The sequence below is a fragment of the Oryx dammah genome, unplaced genomic scaffold, assembly GCF_014754425.2.
Source record: "Oryx dammah isolate SB20612 unplaced genomic scaffold, SCBI_Odam_1.1 HiC_scaffold_4, whole genome shotgun sequence".
In the NCBI taxonomy this organism is placed as follows: domain Eukaryota; kingdom Metazoa; phylum Chordata; class Mammalia; order Artiodactyla; family Bovidae; genus Oryx; species Oryx dammah.
In genome coordinates, this window is record NW_024070188.1 from 50075362 (window position 1) to 50093528 (window position 18167).

Consider the following 18167-nt stretch of genomic DNA (forward strand, 5'->3'; position numbering starts at 1 on the left):
ATGTGTGCTTTAGACAAAAGGGCAAGGAAGTCAAAAGAAGTTCAAAAGAGCTGAAGGGATTTGTATTTTCACAGGTTAAGAAGGAAACAAAATATTTTACTGAAAGTGAAGTTTAGATTTGTGGGCCAAAAGGAGAGTGAGTGAAACAGGCTGAGAAACTGAACTGGCTATCTTAATGTTGTAAATCAATTTGAAACCTCAATAAATAAGGCCAACAAAACAATATCAAAATGTTTGTTCTTGTGAGTTTTTTTTATCGTTCTGTGTATGTGTGACTGACGATTAAGTTTAAAGTAATATTCAATTCATAAATGGTTATATGACAACTATCTTTAGAGTTGAGTAGAGATAGAGTTAGGTGAACAGTGTCAGAACTGAGTTAAATTATAGAACACTGAACTGGTGTCTGGAAAATCAGAGGAGTGCTTAGTGTAGAAAAAAAAATCACACACGTGGTGCTCAGAAGCACTTAAGTGTGTAGCGAACAGAGGAGAAAACAGATTTTTTCTTTATACTACTTTTCATGCTTTTTTGGTTACTAGGAACTTTGTCTGGCCAACACTACTTGCGAGTCTAACAGGTAAATGGGTTAGAGGGCCCTCTTCTTCACTCAGCATCTACTCTATACCAGGGACTGTGCTAAGCCAAGTGCTCTTTCCCTCTCAGGAGTCTCGATATTCCACTATTAAAGAAAGACATATTACAAAGCAACTGGTAATGTGTCTCAGCAAATATGAGATCCTTAAGGGTAGGGCTTTACTTTATCAACTTTTTGACTGCAGGGGTCTAGGAAAAAATAAATAAAATGATGAACCAAGTTATTTGCTCCATTTCCTTTACAGATCTCAATGACAGTTTAAGAAGGAAGTAATTATTTTAAGTCATTATGTGAGTAGCTGGGCAACAATTCTCAACAACCCCTGGAGTTTTGAGGTACAAAGGAGAAAGGGGTACACCAGATAAACATTCCTGTTGTTTACTGTTCTTTCCTTTACTGTTCATTCCTGTTCTTTACTCCTGAAAATGAAGAGAAATTATTTCAGGAAGGGAAAAAAAAAATGCACAAGATACATGTAAGATTTACTGACCAATATAGATCTTAAAAGATCAAAGACAGTAAGAATGTCTGTTGGTCCCTACTTTCAAAAACAAAATTATACATACAAATACTTCATGTCATGCTACATCCTAGCTTTCCAGGATCCGTAAGACCTGTTTGGCATCCCATCCCATGCAGTGGTAGCACCTTTGGAAACTGTGTTTTGTATACTTTTAAAGTGGAAACCAAATGCATTCCTATAAGGATTACTATAACAAAAGAAATTAGTTTTGTAAAATCTGGATTTTGATTTTTGCTAGTAAATGAACGGAAACACATATGCAATCTCTGTTATCACTTCCCTTTAGAATTTTGTCTAATGTACTGTTTAATCCATCTATTGTTTTCATGTCTATGATTATGTTTTTATATATTAAAAGTTCTTTTGACTTTTTAAAAAATCTGCCTGATCATTTTATAGGACCTCTCTTTTTCATACTTTCATTCCTTATTTTATATCTTTAAATATATGTATTTTATAGATTTATCAGACTGCATTTAAAGAATTAAGCAAATGATTCCATCATTCCGTTTACTGAAATTCATTCACGTTGTTTTGTATGCTTAATAAATATTGACGGTTAAATTATTTGTCTTTAAATATATGTAATTTATATACTTTTTTCCTTTAAAAAGTTTAATCCTACTGTTAGTTCTCTCTGCAAAAACTGGCCATGGCTGACATTTTCATTGTAAATCTTGATGGTTAACCTATCTTGAGAAGAGCTTTATCAAAGAATCATGTATTGAAGGTATGTCCCTCCAAAGTAGTTCTTCATTTGCTTCTGCCAGGGATCCCAGGCATTTACCACCCTAGGACCTTACCCTTACCTTTTCAAATATTACTTACGTAGGGGAGCAAACTCCACCACCCCAAAATGTGTCTCTTTGAAAGGAGGATTATTTTAGGCTGATTATGTTTAAGAAACAGAAGACTAAGGAGGTTTTTCTTGTTACCCCCAAAAACTCCTCTTTATTGACTAAAATAATTTAGAAAAAGGGCCTGTTCCTGTAGCTATTCCCAGATATATCTGCAAAGAACATTGGTTGGGCATGGTGAAGGAGACTCTGCAGGGCCTGGACATCAGAGTCCACTGTGTCCCCTTGTCTCTGCAGGACCCAACAAAGCACTTGCTTTTCTATTTCCAAGTGAACTGCCTCCTTTTGCTCTGAAGGCCCAAACCGCTACTCCCAACATCCTCTTTGTCTTTAACTGAAAGCGGTATTTAAGGTGAAGATTTTGGCCATTTTGGTGAGCTACTTAATTTTCCTGGCTCTCTCCCATGCATATCTGTTATTAAACTTCTGCTTGGTGTTCTCTTGTTAATCTGTCCCATGTCTGTTCAATTCTTAGAACAACCAACATAACTAAGAAGGAAACAGAGGAAAAGGTCTTCTTCCCTGACACTCACTTGATGTGGGGATTCCTGGTTATAGTGTAGGGTAAATGTGGACCCTAAATCTGTGTGAGGGCAGACCTATGGTTACAATTTATTAGGGAAAATATTTTCCTTCTCTGACTCATCGTCCAGTTGGACATGTACAAGGTTCCTGACCATCATCTGTGTTCAAGTAATATTTTTCTAGTTCACTTTGCAATAAAATTATAGTACTTTACAAGTTAGTGGAGAGGAGGTGGGGGACATGGAACTCAGTTCTAAATCTCCAACTTAAAAGGGCCCAAGATTCTATCTCTTATCCCTGTGGATATAAAACTTCAAACCCCTTAGCCGCTCCAAGTTCTAACACACCTCACTCCCCAGCAGGTTAAGAGAACCCTAGCCTCAGCTCAAAGTTTCTACTCCAGTTTTTAGGTGGTTCTTCTTTTTGACCCTAGGGAATTCTCCACTATTCTTGTAATGAAGCTGCTAAGCACTGAGAACAATGTTTTATTTCATCAAGTATTTCTCGGTCTTTTGTAGAAGAAGGAATTTTAGACACTGTCATCTGCCAGACGGCAAGCAAAAGAAGCTATATGTCTTTTTACACTTTCTAAATTTATATAGAACCAAATTATCAAAACAGTGTAACACCTAGAAGAAAAACTGTGGAATGATAAAATATGAGTATTATGTATACATTGCTTGTCTTCAGGCTAAGAGTAAGCCCCTGGCTTTTATTTGCATTTTTAAGTTTCTCTGTATCAAGTAATTAAGGACTAATAAGAAAATCAATGTTCAAAGCATAAAATGAAATAAAAGTCACTGGAAATCCACATATTATATGTGTAATTTATACATCTGAAATTAAGATCATTCTTACCTCTGAATTAATAACTTTAATCAGGAAGAAAATGTGATATACTGTCTTGGTTAACAAAGAAAGTTGACGACACCTTTCTAGGTACACTTGAACAGATGGTTCTACTCTCTGCTGTAATTTACTCCAAAAGAGAGTGAGTTCCCTAAAAAGAAAAAAAAAAAAGTAAAAAAGTAAGTTGGAGGTGCAATGTAAAATCATGAACTTTGTCTAGTAATTACATCTGAAACTAAAACTAGTTTCAGATTCTAATGCTATATGTGGAATGAGGTTTAAAAGAAAAAGACTCTCAATTTTCTAGAGACTTATTAAATAAAATCAAGATATGATTTATCATTAAGATTTTTCAATCTCAAAGAAGCACTCATTACCTTTTACAAGGAAAGCACCTGACATTTACACAAGATACACACACCATATCTGAACTTTACAAGTAATAAGAAATGCAAAATACGTGTGGATATACAAAATGCATCAATGGCAAAATGATTTTTAAACAGCATTTAATTTTTATCTTCTAATAATTTATTAGATAATGTTAAGAATCAATGATCACATAGAACCCAGAAGAAAATAACTGCTCTGTGCTACCACAGTGAAAATAAGACTTTGAAAAATAAACTTTGAAATTTGTTCCAAATGCAATCACACTGTATTTTTCATAGAAAATAACCCTACTGAACTGAGAAATTTTCCATCTTTTTACCTATCATCCTATTTCTCTCTGTCCTCCATAGTTAACTTCCACACAAATCTTTGCTACGTCAAGTATTCTCCTCCATACAGGCCTTTCCAATTAGCTCCTCAGTTTCCAGTCCTAGAAACTTTGCCCTTTTCACCATCCACTTGAATAACCTGCTCATCTACTGGATTTTAACCTGCATATTGAGGACTTCAAAATCTGTCTCTCGAGTTTTAACCACTTTCACCTCTTTAGTTTTTTCTAAGACTTTCCCACTTTGATCTCTCCCGAAACCTGAAAGTTAATACATGAAAAGGATAATTAACATTCTTTTTGGTTCACTGCCCTTCTAATTTAATGCATCATTATTACTGACCCTATCTATCTGCCTCTTCAAACACTTCTCTCACCTCACCCCATATCCACAGGAAACTTTCATAACTTCCCAGCTGAACTACTTACAGGCTTTCTAGTTGATTTTTCTATTTCAACTCAATTCCCTGTATTGCCACTTCCTACCATGAGCTCACCCTCACAGTTCAGGTAAATATTCTTAAATTTCAGAATGCTGTACACTAAAATTCTTTTGTGTTTCCACAATACAAGCACAACACTGAAGACTAATAATACAGTCGACTGACCAGATAAATTGTCAGTTTGAGCTAACACCAACTTAAGACAGCTGATCTTAAGTTTTCTGATTTAACTGAAGTAATTATCCTTGCTATCTGTATCCTCCCAAAGGATGATATATATAACAGGTTTGCACACTAGGGAATGTACGATATGAAGAAACGTGTATTCAAGAATTTAATGAAGTATTAACAGAATGACACCTTGTAAGTGGGTAAATGAACTATATTTCTACACATAAATGACTAGCACATAGTTATGCATTAATAGCAAAAAGTGTGCAATATGCAAAGGAACAATACATACATTAAATTAAAGGTGGCTTACATATCTGAAAACATTTTTATTGTAGCATTAAATAAAATAAGCCCTTCTTTCATCTTCCAACATTAAAAATTTTCCTAATTATAACTGATCATTATATGATCATTACTGGTACACTAAGGAATTGTGTAGTCTCTTAATATAAAAAAATTTTTAAGTTATAATATGAACTACTTGATAATCAGTTTACACAGCATATAGTATCTGAAAATAAGCTTTTTTGTCTTGGTAACACTAAAAAGACTTTAAAAAAATATGTTCTTGAGCTATCTGCACATTTATCTGTAATCTTATTTAACAACCTTCTCTTTTCAAAAGAAAATCAACTCACCAAGCACAGTACATATCTCCCTGTTGAAGCTGACGTGATAAAAATGCAGTACATAAGACAAGAGCACTTTTTTCATCACCCTCAGATTCTAAGTTACAGATCATTTCTAGGGCATCTTTGCAATCAACTTCTGAAATCTACAGAGAAAGGATACAGAAATATGCCATAAAATGGTTTTATGTTAGAATATATAATAATATACTTTACAATTTTTATTAGATATGTACAGATCATTTTCTTTGGCAAAACCTCATTAACTCATACATTATCAATTCATAATTTGTCATGACTGGGCTACTGTTTAAAGAAATAATCTTTCTTCAAGTCAGAGAACAAATGATTTTCAAGACCTTTACAACTATTCATTTATACGTAAATAACTAATGCTAATTATAAGCAACCTCTACCCATTAAATCAGGTCTATAATACTAAAAAAGAAAAGCTGCTACTTGTATTTTTTCCCCTTTATCCAGTAATTTAAAAAGCATTAGAACAAACAAAAAGACAAACATTTACTGGATACAGACTAAAAAACAAAGTGTCTATTCATCAGAGGGAATAAAATGAAACATGAAACATTTTATGTAGCTATACCACTTTTAAATGAAGCTCACCTCAGTTTTCTATAAATCTCCATTATTTTTCTTTTCATATATATTCATTCCATCTCAAAGCTTGTCAAGTCATGCATGCATAAGTATAACCTAGATGAAGGCAACTTGCTTCATTTAATTATGCACTTACATCTATTGCTTATTTTTTAAAAATTAAAAATTATCTCTACAATGATTTACTACATAAAACAATCAGAATTTACCTATGATCTCTATAAGTATTGACTTTAAGATAAAGATGTGACAAAGAGCATACAATCACAAATCACTGGTGTTCCAAGAATTAACATGGTACAACTGTCAAATGGCAAAAAGAATTGAAGATCAACACAAACCATTAGCACCCATGTACCACAGAGTTAACTATACATCTCCCTGTTAATCTGTGTCTCCTCATTAATTTTTGAGTACAGGAAAAGTGTGTGTTTGTGTGTGTGTGTAAAATGTAAGGTGTTTAGAATTAAACAAGAGTCTGAATGGAAATGGGGTAATCCTCAGGTTTGATCTTTGACAACAAGGATAAAGACTGCAAGGGGACAGATTCAGAAGTTCCATTTTACACATTAAATCAAGCTAGAAAATACTAAGACCCAACTCTGAATCTATGTGTTTAACAACAATCACTTCTTAACGTAAATATGAAGTTAGTATAACAGTTATGACTAAAACCCAAATCCTGGAACTCCCTGGCACAGTACTTTTTCCATTATTCCTGTGTCTGCCTCTTTTGTATAGATCTTTAAGGAACCTTATGTAAACAAACACAAAAAGGGCTGAACAATGTATATTTATATAATTAGTATTTTCAAATACCTACAATAAGTTAAATGTGTATTGTTAGACATTTTATACATGTAGATAATTATTAATAATTTTTCTACGAGATGTATTAGTAACATTTTATACATTAAGATGTCAGTAATAACAACAAATAGCAGCTACTCTACTATTTATTTGTGTCAGTTTCTTTAGGAACAGCATTACTAAATCAACACAATGGCTTGCCTGGTATATACTATTACTATTTTTTATACTAATACTATTTATATTTATATTACTATTTAATTTATATTAATACTATTTCTTTTTAGAGACAAGGCTCAGAGAATTAAGTTACTTGCTCAAAGCTGCATGCTTAATTAGCAGAGTCAAGATTTCAACCCAGATTTAGCTTCAAAGTCTGTGCTTTTTCTAGACTTCTACATAAGCATACTGCATAAGTACATTGAGCATCTTCACTGACTAATGCTGATTTTACAAGTTCAATTTAAAAAAATTCTTACATCATGGAAGTCTAATTTATTTTGTATCAGATTTTCATGTTTTTTAAAAACCTAAGATGTTCTTACTGAATGGTTAAATAATGAAAAATGTGTACATTATATATAATAGTTTTTCCAAGGATATTGTATTAGCTTACACTTAATAATATAACATATATCTATGTAAAATATAAAAACAACAAAGGTGCTATAAACAAACAACAACAAACGACTATAAATCCACAAATATACAACATACTAACTGAAACATCTGCTATATGTAATGATACACAAAACTTCACTTTTTATTGGTATGCTATGGAAGCAATTTTTACTATACATTATTCAATAGCCTTTATTTCCCTAATATAGATACCCCACTTGAAAAAAAAGATAGGACACTACAGAGAAAATGAAACCTAATCAATGGCTGAATTAAAACTGTGCAAGTGAAACATAGGTCAACTTTAGCCATCAATGAGCAAGAATTATTTCTCATAATCCAAGGCAGCATAAAGTAAGGACTATCAATATATTACCAATATAGGGACTATTTATATGTTACAAATATCTATTCTGTATTGCTTTGAAAAAATGACCAAAAATTTAACACTAGAAAATTTAAAAATATGAATAAAACACTTAAAGTCAATTAGCATTAACTTTAAAGACATACTTTGCTAAAGTTATACTGTTTAAAGATATACTTTGCTAAATCCCTTTGTAAAGTGTAAAAGTTATTTCAAAAGTGCAAATAATGACGTTTATGTTTTAATATGGCTTTCTGCCAGATATTCAAAAGATACAGAACATTTCATATTTCACATACATTCACCAAGTGCACTTTTAAAATGTATGGGCTTGAACACATTTCAGGAGAAGCTTTTTGCTTATCAAAATATAACTGCTTTCCTCCATCCAGAAAAGGACTTAAACGGTAAACCTGTTACACTAAAATAATTAGCTACTATTTTTTAAAAAACTCTCAGAGTAGCAAAATCTTACATGAGATTTAAAAGACAAATAATCTATAGTGTTAAGCAAAAAAAAAATTTCATATACTGTTTATGGGAGTATAACTCATATAATCTTTTTTTTGGGCGGGGGGATGACATGGCCCTATTTAAGATGTGTAGGTTCTCTGATTCAGCAATTCTACTTATAGAAATTTACCCCACCAGTGTACCCCCAAGGAGAATGAAAGGATGTATCAATAAGTACCAGGCAACAATTTAAATGTCCTCTAGTTTGACTAAAATATTAATTACAAATCTATACTATGGAATTAGGTAGCCAGGAGAAGGAATGAGGTTGATTTGTAAAGAAATGATATGGAAAGATGTCCATACTAAGATCAGGAAAAGTGCCTAGTAGCCAGGATGTGTGCATGTTTAAAGTATGTTTCTATGTAAAAATATTAGAAATAAAAAAATTTCACAGTTAATGATTACTTGGGTCAAATGGGAAATAACAGAGGCAAAGTAGAAGATTTTACTTTTATGTTTAGTTTGACAACAAAGCCAATAGAAATACTGAATATAACATAAACACTGCTAGCTTCATTTTTATACTGACACCAAGAACCCAGGCCAAAGCCCAGTCCTTAAAGAGAAGCCAGATAAACACTGGTCTCTCTCAGCCTCATTCCTCGGCCATCCACCAGGGGTAGCTGTTATTTCTATCACAGCGGAAGGGTCCTGAGAAATAGTCAATTCCTTGCTTACTGGCTCATTTGGACAAAGACTATAGGTCCAGGTCATGGTCGACTCTTGCCAATATCTATTCCCACCTACTCTAAGGAATGGGTAAAAACCTCAAATGTTTACAAGAACCAGATAGGTAAAGGAAATGTTTGAAGTGGGTCATGTGAGGGAGAGAGCCTACCTCTTCCGAAGGGGGCAATGTTTGGGCAATTGCTCCAAAGTGATTACTTTCCTTGGGGCAGAAGTGATGACAGAATTTACTTCACTTGGAACAATGAAGACTCAGTTTCAACATGTTTGTAATAGAAAAATAAATGAATAATCAAACAATCTCTAAGTGAAAAGGGATTTCTAACAAGGAATGTTGTTAGACTTACACATATCCTGTTCTGTTCTACAGTATGTGATCTAGTTTGGCTTCTGGGTGGGGAAACTGATTCTGTGTATTCTGCTTAAAGAACATGATGTATCTTAATTCCACCTGCTTAAAACGAGAAGGAAAAAACAACTTCATATGACATCAGAGATACCCAGGGTCCTCAGAGAGAATTTTCCTGAGGATCTCCCACAGCAGGGTGGGCTGTTGTTACTTAACTCCGGATAATTAAACCAAGAGGGAATTTAGGTTCAGTTCTGCAAGATTTTTTTTTGACTATTCAGGATAGCCAGAAATAGAGACTTTCCTGGAGATAACAAATTCAGTCTTCAACTTCCAACAGGACTTTAAAAGTTGATGCAACAACCCTATCTTTAGATAGTTTCCTGCTAGAAGGTTCCTGCTAGAAGGTATGCTTCTAAGGACCCAGGCTTTACTCACTTACAACCCCCTTGGTGTTTAGATGACATCTTTCATTTACTTAATAAAAATCTGCTGAAGGAAGGATGAGCAGATGGACAGACTTAATTAAGGGCTAGGACGGAACTGATAATGAAAACTTAAATGAAGCTGAAAAATACACAGGATGCAATATCATAATAACTATTTAAGGACTAAAAAATGTCACACACATTTGAAAGGCTAATCTCAAGAAACTTTATACATCTGCCAATGAACTGCCTACAAAGTTATTCTTGACTAATAAGAAAATTTCAATCATCTATTTAGCTCCTATTAAACAGCGATGAAAAAAGCATTACCTGAGATAAAAGAGAAACACTAAAGAGAAAAATAGCTAATATCCAAACTAATCTCCTAAGCCAGAGCCCTTGGCTCTACTTCATCCGGTCTAGAAACTCTTCCTAGGATCCTCATTATCCAAAACATACACAACAGGCTTCTCATGTTGGTCCAAGGCTATCATCTTCCTCTTTATTTTCTATTCTCAAGAAAAATCACACAATCACCATTGTAATCCCAACCCTTAACCTCATGTGGGCATTTAGCTTTCTGTTAGTGGTTATCTTTCTTCTGGATTCTGATTACAATCTCCATTTACTCAGGGGATCATGTACCCTCTGTTAATTGTCCTCTCTTTTATTTCAGCTTCTCCCTTTGCATATCCTAAAATCTGTCCCACAATCCCTTTGTTCTCCATTCGCTACTGCTTTGGAATCAAAGGATACTTATATTAGAGATATAAGACATATATACACATCATTGTCCAGTGTATTATAGTTTTATTTATCTATTCTCTTTATATACATATTCTGCTTTTTTGATCAACAACTTTCAATTCTCCTACCCTGTCTTCAACTTCATTTTGGAATTATGAATCCTCTAAGATGCAAAATCCCATTTGGATTACGATTCTACTTTTAGAAATCTGTAGTATAAAATACACAAATACATGAATACTATGCTTTATGCCAACTAGAAGTGAAAAAAACACAATCTCTTGTCTTACAAAGAAAAACTAAACATGCAAATTTAAACTATGCAAATAAAAATGAATATAGATAGATATGTATACAGAGGGAGAGAGAAAGAGTATACTTAGGGGCAAGACATATACATTTTTTAAAGTTACTTAGTTAAAACCTGCAAGTATTGTGAAGTCAGGTAAAACTGAAATTAAAGCCCAAACACTAATAAAAAAAATGCTAGCTAAATTAAGCTACCACCATCTTTCCGGAAAAACAAAACAAAACAAAACAAAACAAAACAAAAAAACCCAGCCAGTTTATTTAAAGTAGAAGCTAGGTGAAATGTTTACATATAATCCTGAAAGCTGCTTACAATCACTATCTAAGAGCACATCAAAAACTTAACACTGATAACAATGGCTCTTCACTATTTAAGAGAAAAGGAAGTCAAAGACATTCTAATATAATTAAAAATTATTAGTTTTACTTTAAAAAATAGTTACTGACAAAAGAAAACATACTCACCTCTTCGATTAACTTTTCATTTGGTGATGATGTACAAAGACAGACAAGGTAAGTTTGCTTAAAACTACCTTTTGTACCAATCTCTGGATGGTCAGAACACAGCTTTGCTAGAGCAGTTGCTTGACTTAACTGATTTGTTTTGATTAGATGTTTAATTCTCATATCCAACAAGATGGGACCCTCAAAAGCTAAAAATTCATTCACTTTAAAAAACAAGACATAATAGATTATTAACATTTGGTAAATAGTTCATTTGCAATACAAATACTTACAAGGAATATTTGTTTAAAGCAGAGAAGCTAAACATTTTTGTTGTTGCAATTTTCTGTTATTCTCAGACTGTCACAAAATATTTGATCTTATCAGCAGAAGATGATCACGTAGTTAATTTTTTAGAGTTGCATTAATACTTTAGCCCCTTAAAGTACCATTTATAGTGATTTACAAGAGGTGAGTTGAATTCCTGATTATAAAAATAATTTTGCATTGAATTCTGAGTCAGTGTTATTAAAATTATACTAAATTCTTTCTCCCACAGCTTTTATTCTTGAATATTAGGGGTTAGCATTTCTAGAAATTTGCAGGGTGAGGGCATTACACACTCATATGTGTATATGTGCAGTCCCTCAGTTGTGCCTGATTTTTTGCAATCCCATGGACTATACAGCCCGCCAGTTTCCTCTGCCCATGAACTATTCCAGCCAATACTGAAGTGGGTTGCCATTCCTACTTCAGGGCATCTTACCGACCCAGGGATTGAACCTGTCTCTCTTGGCATTTCCTGTGATGGCAGGAGGATTCTTATATGGTAACCACAAAAGGATGTTTGGATATTCTAGAAGATGAAATTCAACTAATATTGTGTTCAATTCTGTTGATGTATTTTTCATTTTAAAAGGTCAAGTCTGAGCAAGCATGCTCAGTCATGTCTGACTCTGTGTGACCCCATGAGATTTTCCAGGCAAAAATACTGGAGCAGGTTGCCATTTCCTCCTCCAGGGGATCTTCCTGACCCAGGGGTGGAACTCGCATCTTCTGAGGCTCCTGCACTGCATGTGGATTCTATACCACTGAGCCATCAGGGAAGCCCTATCTTGCCTTAATAGGTATCTTAGGACAAATTTAAATTACCTATGGAAAAATAAATAAGGGGTTGGAGGGTAGTCTGCTGAAAGTTCTCTAGGTTTTAAAAGTATCAACCAATAAACCTCAACACTTGCTTAAGACCCGCTAATGTATAATAAATATTCATTCTGTTCAAACTTTGAATTTCTGAGTGCTTGTCTGATCAACTACAAGGAAGAATTTAACTTTTTTCCTAATTCGTGAAGGAGATTTTAAAATTTAACAAACACAAATTTAAACTTTTCCCTAAGTTTTCTTTACCAGGATGAAAATGGTGCTTAAAAATTTACTTAGTGATGGTTAGCCTTTGGAAGGCTTTCAAGTGATAAAATTTTATATGCCCTATAAATAAAACACAAGATTTCTCAACTTGTGAAAGGACTGGAAAACATGTCTAGTAATTTGTGGGTTAGAACATGGAAAATAAAAGATGTTCTTCCTCTCTGTAAATATACTTTGCTACCATTTAGTAACTTTAGCTCTAACCATACTCACTATGAAAATATTCTTCTATAACATAGTATGATCAAAGCTCCTAAGTATTAAAACCATGAGCACATAAGCAATTTAATACAGGATCCCAAATTTCATCCTTTTCTTGAAGTCTAGACCTTATTCCTGCTACTCTCTATTCTTTACACATTAAACTACACCAAAAAAAAAAAAAAAAGTATAAAGACTAAACACAGATAAATAACGCTATCTGTATAACCCTCTGGTACCTCTGACGGTATGTCTGACATACATAGGGCATTACTTTTCTTTTCAATATCACATGATTCTGTTAGGACAATTACACTACAAATACCTTTTCATAGTTTAGCTCAATAGCCAAAGCAAAATCTGTAAAGATTTTCAATGAAAACATTAAGGAAATGAGAGTTTTTTTTAAAAGTTATTCTGGCTATAAGTTATGGACTTTAAGAAACAGCCTGAGGTTCCAGGAAACACTAGTGGTAAAAAGCCTGGGAATTATTTCACATACTCCCACAATAACTCATACTCAGCAGAACTCTGAAGATCATAGTGAAAAAATTATTTAAAGGTGGCAACTTTTAAATGAAACTAATGATAATCTTAATAGAATTTCAAACAGTCCCTAAAATCTCAAAATGCAGCATGTAGTTAGAATGACAAATTATACAAAATAATTTCTGTACTAACTCAAGTAGAGTAGAATATGTTACTATACATTTCAAAAACATACTTGTGTGTGTGTTTTTAAACAATGGGAAACCATTGCCACACTTAGCGCAAAACAGATTTCAAAGAAATACAGAATATTAGAGCAGAAGGAGCTTTATAGATCATTTTATCCAGCTCCATCATTTGGCAGATGAGTAAACTGAGGCTCACAGAAAGCAAATGACCTCCCAGGGTCATAAAACCAGTTAACAATAAAACCGGGACCAGAAGCAGACCAGTCCTGCAAACTTCACCTTAACACAGTGATGCAATGAGAAAAAGAAAATTCTTCTTTAGCTAGTGTGCCTACTACTTGTTAGAATAGCACTTTTACTTAAAGAGCTGTGAAGTAGCATTTGTTTTCAGAGGAAAGTAATTATGTATTCTGAAGCTCATGGTTCAAATGGATCAAAAGTAGATTACATTTAACGCTCTATTCAGAACCTCTCCCTTAGGGGAGGAAAACTCACTCCCCACAATCCCCCTTCTCCTTCTCCATTTTCCTTTAACCTGCTTTCCTTCCCTCATTCCTCTATATGTTTCTCTATTTCTCTCCACTCCAGGACATGTTTTCCTTACAAAGTTATAACAGTACATCAAAGGTGATCAGACTCTTGAAAAAAAGCTTTATCTTTATCCTTAAGTAGCTAGTCACATCAAATTTCACTCCCTACCTGCTTTAACCCACCTCCATCCCAGAAAACTATAAAATACATTGAATTTTACTTGGGTAGCCTTTTTATTTATTTTCTGTGTATTTACGTACTTGGGAGGAAAAAATAGGTTTTACTACATTTAACCCTGTCAAGAGATCTGGATGACCTACAATGGCAATGTAAATGAGTGATATTGTCAGTTCAATTAAAGTAATAATGGCCTTCTTTCCATAAAATGCCATTTACGTAATAGTAAAAAGAAAAACATGAAAGATAATTAATTTTTAAACTATTACAATATGTAAGTTGAATATTTGTGATAAATCTTTATGTAAATATTAGCTGATCATGTACCATACATCAAAATTTAGGACTAGGTCCTGGATTCCCCTCAAAGTGAAGTCAAATCTATTTATTGAGTGTCTATCTCCACATTCAGATTTGCACATAATTTCCCTTGCAGCATCTCCAGCTAGCTGTTTCACAATCATTTCAAACTCTGCATACAAAAATATCTATGCCACAATATGTGTTATAAAACTAAAGAGAACTAAAAGGTAGTATAAAAATTTTCCTTTTCTGCCTTGTTCCTCCTTATCCTAACCTACAATCCTGTCATACGATCCACCATAGGATCCTGTCACTTCCAAACTCCTAACTACTTAATCCCATTCATTTTTCTCCACCTCTACACCTACCATTCGCCCCCTTCTCTCAGATCAAACTGTTAATCTCCCAGACCACTCTGTTGCATTCTGCTAGTTTTTCTAACACATCTCCACTAGGACTCAGGATGCTCCCCACCCCACATCCCTGAAGAACATACTCAACTCTCCTTTCCCAGTTAAAATCTCCAAGTGGTTTCCCCTTGTGTTCAAACGGTAAATTCCAAAATTCCCATCGTAACTTCCATGAATCTGCATCACCTATTCTATTAAAATAGTTTATTTTCCCTTAAAATCGATTCAGCATTTGGGCAAGAAGTAAAAGGCATCCAAAATAAAAAGGAAGAAATATCATCATCTGAATGCAGATGGCATCATCTTATAGGTAGAAAATCCTAAAGATTACACACACACATGCACTAAATAAATTTAGCGAAGTTGCAGGATATCAAAATCAGAACACAAAAACAAGACGCATTTCTACACGCTAACGATGAACAAACTGAAAAGGTAATTCAGAAAACAATTCCATTTCTAACAGCAACAAAAAGAATAAAGTAGTTAGTAGACCTGATCAAGAGAGTGAAATACTTGTACGGTGAAACCTATAAACACTCGGTGTGTGCTAAAAGTCGCTTCAGGCATTTCCAGCTCTTTGCAACTCCATGGAGTGTAGCCTGTCAGGCTTCTCTGTCCATGGCCTTCTCCAGGCAAGAATACTGCAACAGGTTGCCACGCCCTTCTACAGGGAATCTTCCCAACCCAGGGTCTGAACCCGAGTCTCTTTCGTCTCCTGCACTGGCAGGTGGGTCCTTTACCACTAGTGCCACCTGGGAAGCAAACAGCTAATTTGAATGAATTTGAATTCATGTCGCTCAGTCACATTCGACTCTGCGACCCCATGGACTACAGCTCACCAGACTCCTATGTCCATGGAATTCTCCAGGTAAGAATACTGGAGTGGGTAGCCATTACCTTCTCCAGGGATCTTACCAACCCAGGAACTGAACCCAGGTCTTCCACACTGCAGGCAGATTCTTTACTGTCTGAGCCACCAGGGAAGCTCTGAAAGAAATTAAACATTACTGAAAGAAACTAAAGACGACACAGGGAAATGCAAAGGAACCCCATGTTCATGGGTTTGAAGACTTAATGTGGTTAAGATGTCCAATAACCCAAAGCAAGCTATGGATTCAATGTAATCCCAACAAAACTGGAATGGCTATTTTGAAGAGATAGAAAAATTGACCCTAAAACTCATATGCAATCTCAAGGAATCCCAAACAGCCAAAACAATTTTGAAAAAGAACAAAGTTGGAGGTCTCACACTTCCTCACTTCAAATGGACTACAAAACAATCAAAAGTGGCATAACAGGAATACAGGCAATGCAACAGAATAGCAGAAGCTCAGAAATAAACCATCACTAAATGATCAAATAATCTTCAACCAGGTGGCAAGACCACTCACAATAGGAAATGATAGTCTCTTCAACAAATGGTGCTGGGTAAACTGGGTATCTATATGTAAAAGAATAAAATTAAACCCTTATACCATATAAAAAAATAAATTTGAAATGAATTAAAGACCTAAATATAATACCCAAAACTATAAAATTTCTAGAAGAAAACAATGGGGAAAAGCTTCAAGAACTGGACCTGGTAATGATTTATTAGATATGATACCAAGGGTTAGCCAAGAACAACAACAAAAAAATAAGACTATGTCAAAGTTAACTTCCTACATCAAAGGAAAGAATCAACAGAATAAAAAGGCAACTTAAACAATGGGAGAGAATATTTGCAAATTACATATGTGATAAAAGGTTAATGTTTAGAATATATAAAGAACTCCTATAACTCAACAACAAGGACTTGTAGAGACACTTCTCCAAAAATGATATACAAATCAAAACTACAACGAGATATCACTTCACACCTGTCTCAGAATGGCTTTCAAAAACACAATAACAAAACAAAAAGAGAAAATAAATGTTGGTTGAAGATGTAGAGGAACTGTAACCTTTGTGCCCTATTGATAGCACTATAAAATGATACAACCTCTAAGGAAAACAGTCTAGAAGTTCCTCAAAAAACCAGAAACAGAACTACCATGTGGTGTAGCTATCCCACTCCTGGATGCCACAAAAGAAGTCAAAGGAGGGTCTCAAGGAGACATCTGCACTCCCGTGTTCACAGCAGCACTACTCACAAGGACCAAGAGGTAGAAGTAATCCAGATGTCCATCAACAGGTGAACTGATAAATAAATGTGGCATATACATATAATGTAGTATTATCCACCTTTAAAACAGAAGGAAATTCTGTCACATGCTAACAGTTGTATCTGGAGGACATTATGTTAAATGAAATAAGCCAGTCAAAAAAAGGTAAATATGTAGTATGATTCCACTTATATGAGGTATCTAAAGTAGTCAAAGTCATAGAAACAAAAAGCAGAACATTGACTAACCAGGGACTGGGAGTGGAGTATGGGAAAGGAGGGAGCTATTGTTTAAAATAATTTTTGCAAGTGATAAAATCTTTCTGCAAGATTAAAAAAGTTCTGCAGATACATTTCAAAACAGTATGAACATACAATACACTACTGAACTCTTACTGAACCGTACACTTAAAAATGACTAAATGATACATTTTATTGTTTTTAACCACAAGAAAAAATTGCAATAAAAAAATCAATTCCACATTATTAGTTCAAAAAATTCAAATTCAGAAATTTAATAAAAGCTTAGCACTTCCTTCACCCAACCTCTCACCCTTTCCTGAGAGAATAAGCTAAATTTCAAGAAACAGCATTTTCACTGAAGATTTCAGAAGTGCTTAAACTGCCTGCTTTGTCATTAAGCCTGAAACTTTATGATCATAACTGATGTTTGGCATGATTGATGTAAAACAGAATTTATATAAATTTTTAAAATTCCATGTTATAGATGAATCTAGTAAGTCTCTGGGCAATAGTGGAAGACAGAGGAGTCTTGTGTGCTATAGTCCATGGGGCTGCAAAGAGTCAGACACAACTTAGCAACTGAACAACAACAACAAAAGTTAAGTATGTAACCATAAAATTTTCTTGTGGAATAAGATTTAATTATTACTATTACATTTAATTAAATTCTCACGTCTTTATCCATATAACATGATAATGAAATCAGACTCATTAGAACAGAAACAATGAATTTTTCTAGGATGTTTAGAAAATTCAGTAAGTTTCTGTTTTAAATCATTACTACTAAAAATAAAATATTGGTGGTCACCATATATCTAGTTATGTAACAGTAGAAT

General features: G+C 34.0%; 1 protein-coding gene across 2 annotated transcripts in view; it reads right to left on the minus strand.

The window, feature by feature from the left end:
* ZNF292 (zinc finger protein 292) overlaps positions 1-18167 on the minus strand; it is a 93184-nt gene that overhangs the window by 10593 nt on the left and 64424 nt on the right. Inside the window, exons 5-7 of one of the 2 annotated variants that reach the window (XM_040238836.1) lie at positions 11237-11439; positions 5329-5465; positions 3362-3503 (exon numbers count right to left, since the gene is read on the minus strand). In XM_040238836.1, the coding sequence (XP_040094770.1) occupies positions 3362-3503; positions 5329-5465; positions 11237-11439 (482 nt within the window). Of the gene's footprint in view, positions 1-3361; positions 3504-5328; positions 5466-5943; positions 6269-11236; positions 11440-18167 lie in introns of those variants that run through there. The other variant, XM_040238837.1, reaches the window with a different exon arrangement.